Source organism: Thunnus maccoyii, chromosome 17 (assembly GCF_910596095.1).
Source record: "Thunnus maccoyii chromosome 17, fThuMac1.1, whole genome shotgun sequence".
Classification (NCBI taxonomy): Eukaryota; Metazoa; Chordata; class Actinopteri; order Scombriformes; family Scombridae; genus Thunnus; species Thunnus maccoyii.
In genome coordinates, this window is record NC_056549.1 from 10,765,043 (window position 1) to 10,786,551 (window position 21,509).

The 21,509-nt window shown below is 40.9% G+C and overlaps 1 protein-coding gene across 1 annotated transcript; it reads right to left on the reverse strand.

Moving 5' to 3' along the window:
- Nucleotides 1-10: 10 nt before the first annotated feature.
- On the reverse strand, nt 11-19,583 carry mfsd2b (major facilitator superfamily domain containing 2B). Its single transcript, XM_042390512.1, has 15 exons — nt 18,299-19,583; nt 17,397-17,755; nt 12,546-12,671; nt 12,282-12,406; nt 8,381-8,504; nt 6,735-6,813; nt 6,434-6,615; nt 4,977-5,067; nt 3,653-3,774; nt 3,048-3,131; nt 2,710-2,793; nt 2,351-2,460; nt 989-1,132; nt 569-745; nt 11-346 (listed from the first exon to the last, which is right to left on the reverse strand). Exons 2-15 carry the CDS (start codon nt 17,736-17,738, stop codon nt 298-300), a joined length of 1,839 nt encoding a protein of 612 aa, XP_042246446.1. The 5' UTR covers nt 17,739-17,755; nt 18,299-19,583; the 3' UTR covers nt 11-297.
- Between the last annotated feature and the right edge of the window lie 1,926 nt (nt 19,584-21,509).

The window sequence follows — 21,509 nt, forward strand, 5'->3', positions numbered from 1 at the left end:
ATTTATTCTTTCCATATCATCAACCCTCTGTAATCATATATCATAAATAAATAACAGTGTTGTAGAGCTAAACACAGCAAATAATGATATACATTCATTTATATAAATTAGGTAATCTTATTATATATTCATATATCCAAGATGACTATACAGTACATGTTCATGTGAAAATGAAACAAAAATGTTTACATTAAAACAATTCAACTATTTCTCAGTGTAATATACACTAATGAACAACCTTCCAGCTGCGTCGCTGGAATACGTGGCTTTGTGAATTCACTCCATTCAAGATCCAGGTCACACGTTACTCAAATCTTCCATTGTTCTGGAGCTGATGCTTTGTTTCCTGTGGGAGACATTGATATTGATAATAAGTTACACTGATAGTGTATTAAATGTTAACACCATCATTGGCATAATAAGAGTTTGAGAGAAGAGAGAATACTAGAGAAGCAGTGCTAACATTTCTCAAATATGTTAAAATGTTGTCTTTGAATTGGTCACCTGCAATTAAAACTTGAAAGGGTTTTTTTTTTCTCTCAGGTGCACATGTATGATTTCAACTCACCGTAGCTCTTCCAGGCAGAGTTTATTCCTGAGCCGAACGTCTTCACTGATGGGATAGAGGAGTAGGATCATTAACCCTGTAACAATGAAGGCCACCGGGGCGGCACCGATCAGCAGTTTCAGAGTGTACACGACGGCAGCAGGCTGCTTGCAGGCGCCGGTGTTATATCCTGCAAACCTACACACACACACACACACAAGCAGAGATCCCATTTAAATAAAGGTTATAGAAAATCCATATCCAACCTGATGCTGCAACAATACAAAGGAGCAAACTCGACACCTTTCACTTCATGAATTATACATCAGGACTGGGGTTAATGCATTTTTTTCAAGGTGTCATGACACACTTAAGCGCACATACAGAACAGCATTCAGTGTGTACGTTAAACGTGCATGTGTGATAGTGATGCAGACTTACTCCAGGCATAAGGTGGACACTCCCAGGGAGATGCCTGCAGCAAACTTGGTGAAGAAAACGTAGAATGAGTAGAAGATGGCTTCATGGCCTTTAGAGTAGGGGTTGGCCAGTCTGAAGTCATCCACCACATCTGGCAGCATAGACCTGAATCGAACACATACATACACAGAGTTGTGTGAAGGCACCTCTGGGCACCAATCTGTGGTATTCTGTTTTTTTGCAGGAATTTGTGAGCATGTGTCTTTTATTTAATGATCATCACTCCTAAGACATGGTAAAAATTTTAAGCCGATGTGTGCGCGAGACCTTCCTCACGCACGCTCTCACTTTAATCATCTTACACAACCCGTCAAGACGGTGGCTGCTGATAATGTGAGGTCTACTTATAGCACTCTGATAAACTGGTGGGCTAAAATTACAGGGCTAATAACACGATTAGATGATGAGCAGCAGAGAAAGACACTGCGTCTAATTCATAAAAATGACATCACTTCCATGACCATGACATGACCCAAGTGAATCGACAGGAGTTCCACATTAAGCATAGAGCCTTCTGGGCACTAAGTCACCACTAAGAGCATGTTAGTGCACTATTGTGGTTTGATTTTGACATTTTGCATCAAATCAAAGGGTACTAGCATGAGCCGCAGTGTCCCTGCACAGACATTTACATAACAGACGCTAAAGGCTTCCTGCATTTTGAATATTTTAAGGATGTAAAGTGGACTATGGTATATTTATGTGTGCTTTGTGCAGTTCCTTTGCGGTCATTGTGGGGGCTCTCAGAACATACACTAGGCAAATGGCAGTCAATTATAGGGTTGATACAGACAGACTAGAATACCAATTTCAATTGAATTCAATGGGCTTTATTGACATGAAAGTTTTGAGAACAATGTTGTCTCTCTGTTGTCTCTGAAAGGTCATTAAGCTCTTTGAAATCTGAAATCACAGAGTCGAACTTGTCAAAGTAAATGTTCCTCTGTCTCTGTGTGCAACTCTGTCTCAACCTCACCTGTCGAACAGTGACCACATATTCTGTTTTCTTTTGGTTGCCATGATTTTTTGTCTTTTTTCGATTGCCAATTTGTGGTCACTGAGCCTGTACTTAGTTAGGATCTGCTTTACCAGCAGGCAACATAGAAACTGCAGTCTACCAAGCTTGCCTGTTTTTGAGCTGCAACAGAAAACTGGAGCACCCAAGAAAAAGAAGAAACTCATGATTCAGCTAATATGGTGACAGATGTTTTCACTTTCAAGGTTGTGTCGTTGGCTGCCAGTTTAGCTCAAATATTTAAATCACATCCATAAATGATTTGTGCATGAGCGTAGTATGATCTGATGTGCACTGAAGTGTCTTACCATGGCAGCAGGAGCGAGGCGGCCACGCTGAGTCCAGAGGAAACAGCCACAACGTAGGCCACCACCACATTAGGGATGAACACCAGCATCATGGTGAAGGGCATGATCCACTAGAAAGAGGGACAGAATGGTAAGCCATTTGCTTCATATTTTTTTTATTTATCTAATGTACTTTTTTTCTTTCTAGAGGTATGGAGTGTTGCAAGATTTAAAGTCTCCAACAACTTGCATTTTTCAAGAGTTTCTGTGGGTACCAAGGACAAGGACACTTCCAAGTTCATCCACAAGATGGCACACACATCAAAGCGTAACAGTCTTAAAAGCTACTCTGGCAAACCAAATAAAAACAGTATACTCACTGTGATACCACAAAAAGCTGCCGTCTTCTTCCCAAACCTCTGCAGGAACCATTGCCAGAGTGGGATGCTTATCACTGCAGAAACCTGGGTAAACATGTGCAAAAAAAAGATGTGTGACGCATCCGTGAAGAGAATTGTTTTGAATGTGGTTCAGTGTGCAAATGTGCAGTGAGTCATTAGAGGAGGCAAGATTCCTTTTTTTAAAATTAGATGTTCCTTACATAAAGGATTGAATAGATTTACTGTATTTAGTCTTGTTCAAGTTACATATTTAATGATCCCAACAAATCTTTGTAGACATTTCTGGGTGCTTGTGAGGTGATAAGAGCAGGACTCACCAGGATGGTCAGCACAATATTCTGGAAATGATCCCTCAGGTCGGCGGCGTAAGTACAGAAGAGGACAAAGTTGCTCTGTACCAGCTGCAGAAACAGAGATCAAACATTCAGATATTCAGAACCGTCTTGTCTACTCAGCACCGTCACCAGGCACTCAGCTCTCTGTGCTGAGTGCCAATTGAAGTGACTGGAGAAGCTGCTGACGGTGTTTCGCAGAGATTTATTCCCACCCCGGGTTCACATGGATGACAGCTGACACCTCTGCGATGAGATGGCGAAAATACACAGAAATAGATCCGATGCAAAAGTTGGAAAGTCTGCAATAATTTAAACAGTCTAAAACCGAAGTGTCAAAACAGAAGCAGAGGCCTACAAGTGACAGGCAAACAGCAAGACTGTGCTTTGCTGATATCACTTTCAAGAGTCCTCAGACTTAAAACACGCTTTAAACCATGAGCTTTCAGTAAGTGCTCTTCTACACTGATCAAATCAACATTGAGCGCCAGCCAACTCTGCTGCATCTTTAGGATCCAGGACTGGCTCCATTTACTGTAATGTTGAGTGTCATGCCTGAGAAGCGCTTTATAAATAAAATTTGCATTTACCTGAATGGCCACAGTGATGAAGAGGAATGCAGCAGTCAGAGTGAGGTACGGCCCGTGTCTCATCACCAGGATGAAGCCCTTATAGAATGGGATCTGCTTCTCTGTCTTTGGGGCATATGGATCTAGAAGAGTCACATGTGGAATAAGAATATGAGTATGCAGCATATCAAATAACACGCAGTAAGTAAGAGGCGATGGATTTGCTCACTGGCAATCCTGGAACTGCCTCTGCATTGCAGTGGATGCTTTTTGTCCCACTGAGAGTCGTCATTTAAAATGTAATAAAGAGAGATTGAGAACTAACACTGGCAGAGTAGTTAAATGACACTCTCTTGTGTAGGAAAAGATGCAAAGGATTTATATTCTTACATCATCCCAGAAATGTAGCATATTAAGGGGTTTCTTCAAGGTAGCTAGTAAAGGTACTGAGAAAGTGTTTAAGAGTTCCTGAAAATAATCAGAGTAGAAGTTGCTCTTGTGTCACATTATATCTGCGCAAAATTCAAAATAAACTTACAGCACAGGATGAGTATCTCTTTAAAATATATTTGTCAACTTGAAAGAAAGCCATCACACAGAAACGGCTGCAAGCAAAACCTCCAGTAAAACTATTGGACTGCAGTTGTCAATGAAATGAGCTGTATGGAGAAATTGACCTTTATCTTAAGAGACCAATATGAAAAAAATATAAAATACTAAAAAAATAATGTGAGGCACATACACAGGTCTTATCCAGCTAACTGGAAACCACTTTTGGTTGTACTAACTCCAAGTTCAAGTATTTAAGGTTGCTTTTTTGGCATTTTTGTCTTTCATTGATAGCTAGTAGTTGAAATGGATGGGAAGAAACATTGGGAGAGCTAGGGGCATGACATTCAACAAAGGTCCCCAGCCGGGATCAAACTGAGGATGTTGCAGGTTTTATGTATGCATACTAGGCCACAAGGCCACCCACCCCCCCAGCCTACTGAATATCTCCTCAAACCAAATCGAAAATGTGTTCCCAAATGTAGAATAATTAACTAGAGCTGCAAATAATGCTTATTGTTATCACTGATATGTGTATTTTTTTAATGAATCAATGAATCCTTAGTTGATAAAATTCCAAAAAACAGTAAATAATTTACGTCATAGGTTTTCATAGCCCAAGGTAACATGTTCAAATTACTTATTTTGTGTGACCAACAGTCCAACAGTCTTTGTTTGAGAAAACTTAAATCATTAGTCTTTCACCAGAATTGTTGACAATTCAATGATCAACTAATAGATGAAATGTTTCGGCACCATACTTCACACACCCGAAAAGAAAAAAAATAAGTCTCACCATCTCTCTCTTTGACTCCCAGGAACATCACCACAGTGCAGATGAGGAACACTCCTCCTATAACACCGGCAGCTATCATGTACACCTCCTTCTGCAGAGAGAAAGAACAAACACGTAGCCAACATCAATACATCTCTTCTTACAGAGGCAGAACAACCCAGTCTATTCTGAGCCCTTCTATAATCTTTAATTCATAATGTGCTCAAATGCCTAAAAAAAATGTAAGGGCTTCATTTCAAAATGCTATACATCTATTCTGGAAACAAATTGCCCCAATACAGTCAGTGTCAGTTTTTCTTCTGACTGATGGATACATTTATTTTGTTCTTTTCAGTTCATTATAAACAGTGTATGATTTATTGCCTGTGACTTTGTGTTGTTTTCCATTTAAATGGCAAAATCCGCCATGCACATTTCACTGTACAAATACAAGCATAAACAGGAAGAAACCTCAAGTAGATCTGTATCCCAAAATACAGCCTCAACCATTTAATGCCGTACCCCGACAGGAACTGCTCTGCCTTAAACAACCTCTGTTTGTTTGCTATTTTTCCATGTAGCTCAGCCCAGTGGTTCATTATTATTTATGCACATCAAACACTCCCTGTTTCCGAGGGCAGACTGAGTTTGCCCAGACGGTGTGCCACCCTCACCAGCAACCACAGAGGAATTTAGCGGGTGGCTGCAGAGGGTTTGGCGTGGTGAGTGGGTTGCCCTGATAGGGTTCAACCAAAATCCATTGGAAAAGAACCATTTGAAACCCAAATAGCTGCGGTGCAACCAAAATCCAACATGGGACAGTTTGGATTTTGGCTTGTTTCATCTTCATGAAAGTCCCATGACGGATTCACAGCAGCAGTCGTGTTTATTCACAGCTCTGCAAACTGAAATGTGGACATGAATGTGTCCTATCGTGTTCCTTTTCCTCCAACTTCAAGTTAAGCTGCAGCCGCCTTGAAGTAAAAGACTAATAATTCCAACATATTGAATCTGGGGGTGCCTTCAAATGTTCTGGGTGGGATATAAATAGGCTTAATGACTTGCAGACTGTGGAGACCCCTCAATGCAGGGGCCACAGTTTGGAGTCTGATGTGAGGGAGGGACCCTCTTTGTGGTCATGAGAGGGGAGCTGGCTCAGGATGTCGGGTTCAGATATCAAACAAGTGGCGTCTCCTTTCATTCCAGTGGGTTACATGGGTTAAAACTTGAAGCCATTTGGGGTGTCAGAACATGTCGACTCTAGTCTGTAAATATGGACCCAATTGCAAACAATCCTCCTTTTTATTCAACATTGCTTTTTTTGACCTCGGATATTTAGCGAAAGTAAACCGCCTTGAGCACACACCACAGCTTCAAGTTAAGTGAGAACGCTGATGACAGTCCAAGTTATTTTCAAACCAAATCTATGGCCTACTTTAAGAACACCTGGTCTCCTGGCTTGGCATAGTGACACTTACAGAGTGTGACAGGTAGTCCTGGGAGCGCACCAGGCTCTTGACGATCTCTGCCCCACTGCTGTTGCCAAGGTAACCGGCAGACATGTTGTGAGTCGGGCAGTGCTTCAGAGTGTGAGCGCTAGCCACAATCTGACCCTGGATGGCAGCGCCCACAAGTGTCCCCAGCACCTCCAGTGTCATTCCTGAGAACAATACAAGTAGAGATCCAACAATCAGTTCCCACAAATTCAAAGGGAATAACACTGTCTTAATCAGCATTGTAGGCATTAATAACCTATTTTTGCATATTAAAAGACCTTACGGTAGGCAGTGGCCGAGTCTCTTTCCTTCTGGTCTGTGCTCAGGAACATGGTGAGAGCAGAATAAGGCACGTGGAAGCACTAAATTAGAGCAGAAAGACACAGTCATGGCTTGGCTAAAACAGAAATAAATACAAGTGTGGCACTGCAGTTAAGCAGTCACACAAGTCTCATGAGGTGAGAAAGATAATGATTTAGAGGTTTACATTTTACACTGCTACTATTGCGGCTCTATGGATATCAGTCTGTTGGTTGTTCACTTTGATCCAGATTGAAATATCTCAAAAACTGTTGGATGGATTGCCACGAAATTTGGTGCAGACATTCATATTCCCCTTGGGATGACTTCCTCTAGTGCTATTATCAGGTCAAAGTTTCAGTTTGTCCTATCATTCGGTCTATGACCAAATACTGCTATACATCAGCATGTTTGCATTGTTACTGTGAGCATGTTAGCATGCTGGAAAGTGCATAAGTCTCACAGAGCCGTTAGCATGACTGTATACTCTTACTTGTGTTAACAAATAACATTTGACTGACATGGGAACACCCAAGATATCTCAAGATGTCTTTTATTCACATGTTCCTGTGAAAATGCAGATGCAAAATATACACTGTATATATATCAAAAGCAATGTTTGCAGTTTCCATGTTGGTGAACCTCAGCTCTCTGTTTTCTCCTTCCTCACCACCTCTCCAAGAGAATAGACGAGCAAACCAAGTCCTGCTTCACTTTGTAATTTACACAAGGGCTCAGTCAGCACTGCGGCCAAACGAGCATGCATAGCCACGACAAAAATAAACGCGGCCGTGAAAGGGCTTTTTTTTTTTTTTCAGCCACCGGTCCTATACAGCATGTCATTTATGGGGCCTTTACGGGATGCAAACATTTATAGAACTGAAACTGCTTGACTGTGCAGTACAGATGGAGGTGAGAACTTATACATTTGATGGATACCCAGTCTTAGTTGATTACGTAAACAGATTATATACTGCACTGTAACCTCTGTTTACAGACTGTGATGCTCTGAATGACAACAGCTGAACTTTCCCAGCTAACTTCACACAAACACACATCCAGAGACAATGAAGCAAGGCTAAAAGTGGTAACCAGCATTTACCCAGTGAGAGGTTCCTGGCAGAACTGACCGTATACTTATCAAGTAGTTAGAATGACATGCCAATTACAGCTCACCACAGTGTGGCTGCAGCGGTCTACACGCTCTGTGTTATATGGGTTACCCCAGAGCAGAGCAGAGCAGAGAGGGAGAGATGAATGGTTTGGGCCATAATAACAAAAGGCAACCTAAATAACTACACTTCCCCTTTGAGGTGAGGTATCTAAGAGCTCTGGGCTCTAATCTGCTGCACATGTCACAAATCAAAGTGTAAATCCCACCAGGAGCTGTCGGATGCTGGCATGAGATCACTATAATCCACTTTAAACTTTGTTATTCACAATGTTTGCTGCATTTTGTCAATTACATTATGTAATGTGTCATCTGTAGACGCTTCAATCACAGCTTTTATCTCCCGCTACCCACTTGACATCTCTCTTGTACTGCATGTGAAGTCCTGTCGAATTATCTGAAGCATGCGCACTTTCTTAAACATCAAATGTGCTTCTGAAAGAGCCATTTGTACTTACAGTAATGAGGGTTTGGTAGAGGCAGTAGAAGCCTAGGTACCAGATGAACCTGCCGTTGATGAAAGGAGGAACAAACCAGAGGTAGAAGTAGGAGACCACCAGAAACGGAGTGCAACCCACCATCCTACAGAACACAGAAATATTACAGGTGAGACTCATAGTCCAGTCAAATGGAAGCACAAATATATGAATCTATAAAGAAGAAACAAAAAGATGTGTTTTTCCAAGATGTAGTTATCCTGAAAAACTTCAACTTCTTTCAAATAATTATGCTTCTAAGCAATCTGAAAGCACTATTTTAAGCTGACAGAGGGATGACAGTTGTTGTGTTAAGTAATTTTCAAATCAGGACATATTTCTGGCAGATTACAGTCAGGCTAAGCTGACTGCTAAATGATTATGTTGTTGTAAGTATGATAGGAATCTGTCCTGGGAGTGGACAGGCAAGCAGGGAAATACCACAATATTTCAAACCCACATAGCATTTAAAGATCTAAGCACACATACACACACACACACACACACACACACACACACTCACAAAGACATGAATATGCAGTACACACTCAAGCAAGCGCAGCATGAAGCGATTCTGCTGTGTTGTGTCTTTCTCTGGACTTGGAGTGATATGTGGGCCATGTATAATTCATAAGTAAACAACTGGTACATATTATTATGGTCAAAGTCAACAGCTGTGCAGAAAAAGGGCGGATTACGGATGATGACCAGTATGACTTGTCTGCAAACACCAGTATGTCATCCACCCTCTTCTTTATTTCCTTTTAAGAACAAATTGAGTTTGTTTGTCATGGGAGTGACCTGAATCTTGGGGCAGGAATATCCTATCCCTCTTTCTTAACATTCTTGTGGTCTGGGGGCCTGGAAATGCTGTAATACCAACACATCTACAGGTAGGAAAAGGGAGTGTTGGAATTTAGGTGACAAAGCTCACAGGGGCTCTGACCTCTGACCTGCTCCACACCAGTAATAATAAACAGAGAAAGTGGGAGAAAGAGGTAGAGAGAGGCCGGGAACAGTCATTTCTAGCATCGTCCAGCCCTGCCACCTCACTCTCCTCCTGATTGTTTGCTTAAACAAAGGCCACTGACAACGCTGGTGCTGCAGTATTGACCGGTTGGTCATGGGAGCAATGAAAGGGCCCCGGGGCCGGTGAATAGGACAGTTAGAATGTTCCTGCAAGATGACTGTGTTCGGAGAGGCAACAAAGGCACATGTGCAACAACACTTGCACACTTTCTCACACATCATGCCGCGCATGAGTACACATTCACACCTGTCCCAATAATTTCCACAGTCTTAATTAAACCGGAGCAGGTTGATAAGAGGCTGGCACTTAAATTCTCTGACTTGTTCGGGACACTTAGAGCATGCTAATTAGATGATGTGCAAGGGAAGAGAGGGGATTTACAAAAGGGGAGAGTGTGTTTTCTTGGTTGATTTATTTGACAGCTGTAGTTACGTGTTATTCTTCACATTAAGATTTTACATTAAAAAAACATATGTTAAGCTTCTAAAACTCAAACTATTGTTAAGGATTAAACCAGTGGTTTCCAGCCTTTTTTGTTTGTGACCCTCTTACAGAAGAGAAGTGTCTAGACGGGGCTCCTCATCACAAGTTTTAGATGTCTACGAGTTGTTAGCATTGCCACCACAGAGAGGTTTCCCCTCTCAACTTTTTCAACGGCCCAAAAGGACAATTATCCAATATTAAAAAAACAAAAAAACAAAAGCAAAGATTAGAGAATAAGTCCAAATAATGAATAGAAATTTATGCAGGAGAACTTTCTTTCAATAATCATCTCACCAACCCCCAGATTTATCCTGTGATCCTTTGGAGGGGGCCCAAAGCCTTGGTTGGGAACCACTGGATTAAACTATCAAACTGTATATAAAAACTAGCAACACAGTAACAGTAAAATGCTACTTATGCATTGATGCATTTATTACCAATCGAATAACCTAACATATAACAATATATAAGTTAAAGGGGCCAAGTGCTTTTAATATTTCTGTACTCTTACATTGTTTTACATTGTTGTATTACTATTTTCACTTTTATTAAAGGAGTACTCCTTCCACCACTGATATACCTTCACTGTCACCTTGTCTCTCTCTAACAGACACAATCTAATATGAGAAAACTTGCCTCTACTTGCCACTGGGATGGTGGATTGCTACAATCACAAAATAATAAACAGGGCAGCACCCAAGCGGGGGAGTTTTGGGCCAAATGACTTCATTCTGAAAAACTCAGGGAAAAGATACAAATCACTTTATGTCTGGCCGCTGATGTGACAGACAGAGGGGACAGGCACTTCCTGCTGAATGGGCAGAGGGGACTTTCCGAAGGGGGGCAAAAACCAAGGGAGTGTCTTGTAATCTCATCACAAATACTGATGAACACACATATCAAAAATACCCACATACACCACACAAAGTATTCATATGGACTCACATACACGAACAAGAACACACACACACACACGCACACACCTACAGCTTCCCAGGGGTAATCAAAGCTGATTTAACAGCCATCAGCATCTACTAGCGAGCGCGGCTGGCTGGCCACAGTGGACTTGGTCCCCCTCCAGCACTGTCAGCTTGTGTGTAATCTATGGTTTATAATGCAGTAGGCATTAGATACTCGCTGTGTAATTACAGTAAGTGTCACGCTAGCGTGCTCAAAAAACATATATTGCACACACACGCATAGCCGCTTATAAAGTCATCCATGGTAATCGTAAATAATGGAAATCGCGGTAAAAGCTTCATATAATCCACAATTATAGAGTCACAGATTGGAAATTGCATTTCCTTTTAAAGGCCATGAGATACTGAGTGACATCTTGTGAACTGACAAAAAGAATGCTGGATGATACCCAAATGTGAAATGAGGTGTTACATAAATTCAATGAAATGTCACCGAGCAGCATGGTGGCAGATGATTTATGACAGAATGCTTCCTTGTTTATTGTTGTTGCCTGGCATCAAAAGGCAATAGCAGTCCACGCCCTTAAAGCATACAGTATGTATAGCTCATCAGAGGGAGCATCTAGAACAATGTAACTAACTGTAATTGGCTGTTTTTTTTTTCCAGTGCAATCCTCAAGTGAGCCTGAGAATCATTTCAAAACCATTCAAAACTGGAGCACATAGTTTGTTTTTGTAAAGATTTTGCACTAACATTAGCATAATGTAGTGACTGTGTTTATGTCTTAGAGAGTGGAAGCAAACCAAAACATGTTTCATGTTAAAATTGCAGCTCTTTATGCAATCTTAAGCTGTATGTCAGCAGCAGCACTTTACCGTGCATTCTCTAAGGAAAAGAGGATAATTTTGCCCGAGGCTATTATCTTAGATAAACACATAAATTAACATTTCATTGCATTCTTAGGTGACATTTGAGTAAACATGAGCAAAATGTAAAGTGTGAAAAGAGACTAGATATTGTCAACGATTTGGGTTATTGTAATGCCATGCCTACAGTTAATTACTATTTTCTGGATTCAGCTAACGTTTGTAGCTGAGTAAAATGTTCAGCGACTACCTGTTCCTGTGTGGTCCTAATCTATATATTCATATTTTGTAATATTCAAAGTAATTTCTTGAAATTTTAGAGAGTACATAAGGAAGTGATCATTTCAAAATACACATTCTCTACAATACCATCATAATATCAGTATTGAAGTGGATAGTTAGAGATATTTCGAGTTTCATTATGTCAGTACCACCTGGAACTACATTTGAGTTGACAAACATGCTCAATGTACAAGTATAGAAACAATGCAAAGAAATCGCAGAGAAATATAGGAATATGTGATGGGAAATAGGAATTAAGGAGAAATACAAGAGTTTCCTTTAGTGTGAGCAGGGAGCTTACCAGGGCATGAGCCTGCCAATCTTTGTCCATCTGCTCTTTGTAATGAAGAAGCCGACGACAGGGTCGGTTACTGCGCCCCAGGCTTTACCGATGAACAGCACCATGGACGCCTGGAAGGCGTTGATCTGCAGAGCAGAACATCAACAGACTGGAGTTAAAAACACATGCAGGCACAGAACTCACATTCCCATTTATCCATATAAAGGAGCTGCACAGACACACATTCTTGTACTTTTTCATTCTCTTTTTCCTCAAATACATCACCTGAGCGACATCCAGCAGGTAGATTTGCAGGAAGAAGGCTGTGGCGCTGGCAGCCACCTCCTTGGGTGCGCCGCCGATGGCAAAACACAGCTTGCTGCATAATGACAACTTGTGGTTCAAGTCGGTCTGTGGAGACAAAGGTAAGAAGCGGAGAGGGAAAAAAAAGAAAATTAAGATTGTGGTGTCCTTGTAGGTGAGGCTGCTAATGAGCAAATTAACTTTTCTCCTCTGCAAGCAATCTGATGACCACTTCATTTCAAGTAGGAATGAAAAATGTGGGAAATGAAAGATGCCAACCACTCCAAAATTATTGCTGACGTGAAACACATTGAGTTTAACTGCTTACCATTTAAGTTTTAAGATACTCATAAGTAACTATAAGATAATTATGCAATTGTGGACAAAAACAGATGACTGTTGAATGGTAGGGCACAAAAAAAGCCATATATCTATGGTTCATTCAAGGTGAAGGCGTTAAGCATTTACTGCTTATAGTTTCATCAGACTCATTCTGGGAAAAAGAGGTCAGTAGTATAAATAAGGAATGTGTCATTTTATTACCCAATAATCGTGGGCTATGCAGTGTTAACAGTGATAAATTGGAAATTTCATCATACATAATCAACCGCATTTCACTTCAGTTCCTTTCCATGAAAGAAGCTCAGTATTATAGCAAAGACAACAGAAACTCCTGCCCAAAACTCAAAAACATCTTCCCGAACACACGGGTGTGAAATAAGGTGTGTCGCTTTCGAATGAATTAGGCCATGAGAGCAGACATGTGACTCACAAATCCTGAATCCTGTTGTCATTCACGATCCGAATCCTCTTGGTATTCTATTTCAGGTGCTCCAAAAATAACATTCCTTCCTCATCTTCATGTCGCAATGTTTCAGTGATTCAGTGGAATGCAAAGAAAAGCAGTTGTTGCTTCAGCGTTACAACGTCAAACTGTATTTGCTATGATGTTTGTATAGGATGTGTACACAGTGATTAGTATTAGTATTCTCCTTTACAAAAACACACTTACACGGATTGTCTACAACCTTACGTTTCCTACATCTGAATCGTCAATCTCTTCTTTTTCCAAAATGCCATGTTACTCCAGCACACAAGATGTTCATGTATAAAATATGTAGAAGTGAGTCTGTGCAAAATAGAGGATCAGAAGGAGACCCCCTGCTGGCTGTTTGCATTGTGGTCTATCTGTGCAGACACTGAGGCACATGGAGGAGCCTGAGAAACCCACCGAGTCATCTGCGGCTCCGTTTCCCCTCTCTGTGCTCTGCTAAAACCATCAGGCACGTGACTCTGTGTGCGTTTTGTGTTAAAGTGCATGTCTGTGTAGCGAGAGGGGCAAGCTTTTCATCTTCACACATGAATAAGACGAGACACCGCAGTCTAGGGAGCCCAATATTTACGACTGTCTCAGAGGCTGTGCACACATATCAACCTTTCCCTGTTCCCGCATCTATAAGAACCTTTGGTGTCAGACAGACAGAGGAACACTCACACAAAAAAACAGTGTCACTCCACATCCAGCGGCTCGGTCTTGGCTCACAGCTACACCCCTCAGAGCTTTATGAAAGAAGGAAATCACCAAAGGAACCACAGACCCAACCGAAACACTGTTATTATCCGGCTCACGTTTTCTCTTACTCCTTTTTTCGCTCCATCAAAACATCGAGGGGTTCGAGAACGACAATTACCAGGAGGGAGGTGTGTAATTATTCAATCGCAAGACAAGCGGGTCAGAGGTAAGTAAAGGCTACACAGCGGTTCCGACTTCAAAACTCTCTGTTCTTCCACTCTCACTGCAATTACCCCTAATTGGAGAGGAAATCAAAGTCTTTGGTGTCTGGAGAATGCTGCTTAACTGATGATGTGCAAAAATACTCTGTGCGCCCAGAACTACTCTCTTTCTCTCATTCTTTCCCTCCAAACTCTCAATCTTTCATTACTGAGTTCTTATCATCAAAGAGGATAAACAGGATATCCCGTCTACTGTTGTCTGGATGCACTGGCTAAAGGACAAACAAAACCACATACACACAACTAAACACATACACACACATAGATAGAAACACCGGCTGCAGAGTAAAGGGAGCATCTGCAAAGTTCAGACTGTCAACAAGCAAAGGACGAGGACAGATAAGACTAATCTCTAAAGTTAATGAAGCCTAACACTTAGGGGGAAACCATTTAAAATGTCTGAACTGCACAGCAAGTAATTTAAATCAGGATTGAAGATAATTCTAGTGCAAAGAAAGGAGGAGCAGCGCTGAAAGACGACTCCTCATACAGCTGAGCTATACCCTCCAGAAATGTGTACACTGAATGTTTGCATGCAAAAAAAGTTAAGCTGGTAAAATGGATCTATAAAGCAGTTTATATGTGTATTTGTTGAAGGATTTTCTGACAATTCTGGGTATGAGGGTCACAACACGGATTCTAGTCATACAAGTAGACAACAGTAGCTTTGAGTCATCACTTCAGATTATAGATTATGAGAGTGAAAGGACAGGTTGATTATGTCAGTGATGGCAGCCAGCCACTAAAATGTCCTGTATCAACAGTAGCCTGTTGACATTGGCTAAACTCCCAGGGAATCAATCCAAAACGTAGAGATGGACTGGTGTCAAGAATGTATAGTCTGGTATACTTTCTGTCTGAAGTGCACGGGTCTTGTCAGCATGACATAGTTCTGTTTCAAGCATTCTTGTGATGGAAATTTGCTGTAGCAGTTTACCCATTACTGACTGTGGATCTGTCTTTTTATATTTTAGTCTCATTCACAAAGGGGGGAAAAACTCTTATCATATGTCCTGCTTATGCATCTTTATTGGACACATCTTATACATAAAATGAAAAAAATTAATTTTGTGGTACTAGTCTGTCAGAGAAAAATGCAATGCTACGTATCTACACTGTAAAACATAATAAAACATTTAGTGAATCAACTCATCTTTTACTACTGAATGTAAATATGAAAGTATACATTTTTATTTCTGTTTTCATTGTGGACCACTCTCCATTTTTTAGTTCACTTACCACATCAAATGCAATTTTAAAGAAACATGATTAGCATATTTGGCAGACTTCCCAGCATGCATGGTTTGGAGGTTAAAGCTCTAAAACAGGTTTAACCCTTCGTCTTTGTAGTTTAAAGAAAATTTGCATAATAGAAACTTATTGTATGTTATGTCAAGGTTGTGTATCCACTTCAGTCTCTACTTTGTACCACCTCTGAAGCACAAGTGGCTCTAACAAGAACAATTACGGCTGTAAGGTCTCAAATGGCAAATGAAAACTGACTCTTTAAACTGAAAAAAGTAACTTCAGAGCTAATCTGACTACATCATCTATCAGTGTGACTAAACAGTAATAGATTGAACTTATTATCATACATTAAATGAACTTGTTTTCTCAGGTTCAGTGACAGTAACAATAAATCATGAGCCAAACATTTTATTCAGACTCAGGTCAGTTAACTCAGATTATTAAGTCAGTTGGGAATTTATGTTAAATTGAACCAGCCTACAGTGTTTTACACAGTACTCAATCACTGCTACTAAAACAGTGATACAAATTTTAGATGTGTTCATGTCAGGAATGTTTTGCCATCTTCAGAGAAACCCGCTTTGCAATGTTTTGTTTGTACTGGAATCTAAATCTCAGGCGTGAAATCCAACTCAATAGAGTCAAAGTGAAACAAAGAACACGGCTAATGAGACAGAAATTCAGCACAGATGAGCCAGTTGCAGAACTGGTTAGATCGTGAGATGTAATCCTGTTTCACGGGCACCTTGAGTCAATGTAACAAAACTGAAAATGAATGACTAACTGCTATGGTATTGCATCACAAGAACATTTGAAATATTGTCTACATATATTGGTATCTACCAAGGAACAATGTTGGTATGTATGTAAAGGTTTGGTTGTCTGTCTTTCATTTACCTTGATTTAACAGCCTGTGCTAATGAGAACCATCAATCTGGGCACACAGCTTCTCTTACTTCTTAATTTGTTTTTACTTCTTGTTTCTTATTAATCATGTGTTACTCTTTCTAAATGCTATTTCTTTTTTTTAATATGATTCACCGACAGTTGCTTTGGTGTGTCTGTTTTTGCCATGCTGCAAGCCAAAATTTCCCAGGCAAGACAACCAACACTGAACTGAGGAACAATGAACACACTCTCACACACGTTTACGTCATAAATTCATCTAACTCAAACAGCAATCATCTGTCATAAAGCCAAATAACATAAGATAAAACAAAAATAAATAACAGGTGAGTCAACTCAATATTTTGGTGTTTGCAAAAGGTGAGTAAGTTACCCCTTTCTACCATGTATCCACTGTCTTGCTTCCTATTACGGCATTGATTACAACTGTCTACATAACAAAAGTCCACTGATATCCGACAAAGAAAGCAATCCTGCCTTTTCATCAAGCGGGGTCATCCCCATCAATGAGACCAACCTTTCTCAAATGAAAACAATCAACTTCCAGGCATTGAATCCAATATCTGAGGGATTACAGTTCACAGGGAAACAATGGAGCTGAGTAATCACAAACAGATAAGCGACTAAAGAGATCACACTTTCCATCTTTTTCTCCTTCTCCATTCAACCGTGTGAAGTCACTCAAAGCCAAACTATGGCACACACCCACACACACACACACGCACATCAGATGAGATTGAAAATTTCAGTCGTTTAAGTGTCTTAATACATCCAGGACATAAACAATGGTTATGATCACTTAGATTTACAATACTGATATTAGGCTACATGTGATAACAACTTGTGGTACAACACAAAAGAAGCATTAAAAACAGATGATCTTACCTGGTGAGGTGTTTTAGTGAACAGCGGGTCAGTAGCCTTGATGAGCTTCCCCGCCGAGCCCTGCGCTCCCTTCTCTCCCTTGGTCATGGCTGAGAGACTGTGTGTGAGGCGACAGCCGTACTTCTGCGACGGTGTGTGTGAGGGAGTATTAAAGTGAGTGTGACTGTGACTCCTGGTATGAGCGAGAGCGCGAGGAGCCTGCCACTGGGTGGTGTGTGTCAGAGGGTGAAACTGGATGTGGCTCTGACTCCGGGTGTGTGTGTGGTGTGCATGAGTGACGGCTTCAGAGGCCGGGAGCTCCTCCTGCTCCTCTGTGACAACTCTGCTGCTTTCTGTCGCCATTCACATGCTGTTGTGCTCTGGAATGAGGCCAGGAGGGAAGGACAAAGTCAGACAGGTGGTGCAACACACACGCACGCACACACACATACATGCAAAAATACACACATATATAGGCTGCACACACACTCAATAACAAGCGTGTACTGCAACATACAAGCATAAGAATGCAGGCAAACATGTATGAGCACAGACAAAGACTTGCTCAATGGATTCAAGCACAGAACACACACACACACACACATATAAATGGGGCAATTCAGAAGAGCACAGAACAGATGAATACAGATGCACACACTTAACCTTAGGTAACCTTTCCAATTATATAATAAAAGTAAAATGTCATTCAGGTTAACATCATGCAATTGTCCTCCAAATGCTTGTGCATCTGATTAAGGAAGGCGTAAAGAAAAGAGGGATGCAAAATAAGACGATGACCTGTGCAGGAGTAATGTTGTCTGCCCTCATCTTACTATTACTGTAAGTGCATCCATCAACAGCCACTCTGCACACCTGATAAGAACCTTGGCGCACAGAAGAAGAAAAAAAATGTTTCATCTTACCCAGTGTTGGTGGAAAAACAGCCAGTTGCTGTCAGCGATGCAGTGAGTTGTTCTACTTATTTAGTTTGGTCAGCGCGGTGATCTGGCAGTCAGTCAGTCTAGTAGACGGGCAGGATGAGAAGGAGACTGCGGAGACGGAGATGGGTCTGCGCTTCTCCTCCACTCAGTTGTTTTCAGTCTGCGGTGACGGAGCTGCGCCCCGCAGCGGCCGTGACGGTGTGTGACACAATCGGATTGCATGTATGTATCCGTACAATATGTGTGCGTGTGTGCGCATCTGTGAGGGGATTATGGCAGGCGATGGTTTAACACCAGCAATGGATGTATGTTTTGAAATAAGACTATGCAATAAAAAAAAACACAGCTGTTTATATAACAGCCTAGAGGAGTGTGGTGTTTTTTAGCGAGATAGCGACAACGTAGTGTTATTCTTAACCTTATCTGATATAATATTGATATAATAGTCATTCTACAGTCATGTAAGATATGATTCATGTGAAACACTTGTTCTAGGCACATTGTTTTTTTCAGTAGGAATCATGCACGGTTGGTCACAAACTTGTTTATAAAAAGCAGGCTATAAATCTGTTAACACTGATAACATCTGCATGAATGTCTGTTCTCATGAGACAGTTTTTTGATCAAGCTGAGATGTCAAAAATGCAGTTTGGTTTGATTTCACCTGTGTGGTAATTACCTGTGTTGTTTTCTGGAACAGGGAACAGGAAAAGGTGTGTGTGTGAAAGGAATTCATCAGATATCCAGCGACATATTTCTCAGACTGCATCATCACCGTCCTCATATAATCATCATAGTTATGATGCTTGTGGGATTCAGTAGGCTGCTTTGTAGAGATATCGTTTACCCAATGGCATTTTTAAATAATCATTTACATAAACATAAGCCAAGTATTGTGTGTGTGTGTGTGCGGTAGGCCTACTTAAAGGGGTACTCCAGTGATTTAGCATAGCATTTACATAAAATTGAGGGACGCACCAGATACACAATTTAAAAAAACAATAATCAAAATCCGATTAGCGGTCGCGGGATTTCCAGACTTTTAGCCCCAGATCAAGCTCCAACACTGTATCTTATATTTCCCATAATGCAACACTATCTTTCATTAAGGCCTGGTCAAACCAGCATTTAAAACGGCAACATTAATTCAGCAAAATAAATTAATTCGACGAGATTAGTGGATTACGCTCATGGTTTTCAAGTAAATCCACACAAATGTTTTATGTTGAGGTAAATTTTAATGAACTTTGACTCACATATTTGACCAGTAGCAAGCCGTTTTGACAATGCTGACCTTTGAGGGAATCAGAGATGGAGAGCCCAAATGGAGAAAGCTGTCATAAATCATTAGCTGTGTTACACCATCTACTTTTATTTAACCTCCTCTATTGGATTTTAAAATGCTTTAGAAAGAAGGGAATGGTTTGCAGACAGTTTTGAGACAGAAGACGGGTACAAACTGGCTACATTTTTTTGAATAATCTGTGTGAAGTTATTGTCCTATGACCAACCAAGCAACAAGACCGTAAATCAACAGTTAAATAAGCTTGTTAGCCTGGATAGATTTCTTTTCAACTTCAGTTGAACTCTTTATTGAATGAAATGAAATGTCACCTAACCTCTAGAACCACATATTTTGTTTACATGCACAGATTAATTTTGTTGTGCTACTTTCTGGTGTGACTAAGCCTTTAGACCGTCTCTGGCTCCTGAACATCCACTTCTATCGAACTCCATGCAGCCACACCTGACATGCGGTTATTTCTAATAACTTTAAAAACTACCACAGAAGTCATTATACACATCTGATTGACAGGCTGGAGTGTTGCCTACATTCTCATAATGTTTTGCAGTATTGCAATGCAGGATTGCAGTGCCAGTCTCATTTCATTTATTGTAGGATTACTATTTGGTTTAATTTTAATTAGTTCTATGAAATAAAATTGTTCTTTTTGTGGCTCATCTCTGAAAAGAAAATAAGCCTTTTCTGCACACTTTTGTCTGGTTAGAGAATGAGATACAACTCTACACACATTTGTAATGTTATTTTCATAAGACATTTTTCAGTCTTTCCTTTTCCACACACGCTTTCCTTTTCATAAGCGGCTCTTTCAGTGCAAGATGCTTACTCTCCACAGTAAGCCTCTCCTCAGAGCATGACATCAAACATGTCATGGAGACCTCAACTACTGAACCTGGACCTCTCCATAAATTCCAAGCATGCAAACCCCTCTACCAAAACCATATTATTGACAATGAAAGAGGCACCACCGCAGAAAAGTCAGGCATATGACCTGCATTAGAATGGGTATGTTTCCGATAATGCGTGAAGAGGAATGTGCAAAATGAAAGGTTGGCTGCTGCGCGAGTAAAAGGGTCATTCTGAAAGGAAATGTGGGAGTTAAAGGGAAAGTAATTCCCTGCATGCTTAGCCTTATTAAATATGTAGCACAAAGGAAATGTGCTCTCTTTTACTCTTTAGCCACAGCCCCTCTGGCTGACAACCAAGTGAAAACCACAGCCTCCACATTCAGGTAAAAAAGGTAAATGTGCAGCATGGCCTCATGAAAGCTAATCTTTCAGAAGGTTTTATTCAAGGCATTTCAGCCGTTGAGTTTCTTCCCACGACCTTGACCATCCCGAGCCTGTCATCTCTTCTTCCTCCTGAGCCATGAGCAAACACACATCCTCTGCTGTTCTGTACACCACCCTCCCATTGCTTTAAATATTGAAGATGGATAATGGTGTTCGCCTTCTTCCCGAGGCCAGGCAGAAAGCTTGGAGATGGAGAAGCAAGCACACGCACTCATGTAAAAGCACACGCATGCTCTTAGACATGACAAGAAACACAAGATGCCTCATTCACGAGGGGAAAAAAAGACCCAACAAGGATTCAACTTTACTTTACCCCATCTCTCTACCCCAGCTTTCTTGATTAGTTTTGTTGCAAAGCTGCTGATCTGTCCTACCCAGTTTGGTTATACAAACTACCATCAGATGTTTCCCATGCTAAGCATCTTGAGAAACACCACTGTAAAGTCATCATTCATCCAATTTGGACTTCTTTGACATCAGTGGCCCCTCACTGATTCCTTTGTCTAAGTCCCCATTAAATCTGTAATGACAGCACAGATGTTGCATAACAACATGAAGTAAGGTGCTGCTAGGTGTCACGCCATAATCACCATGATAA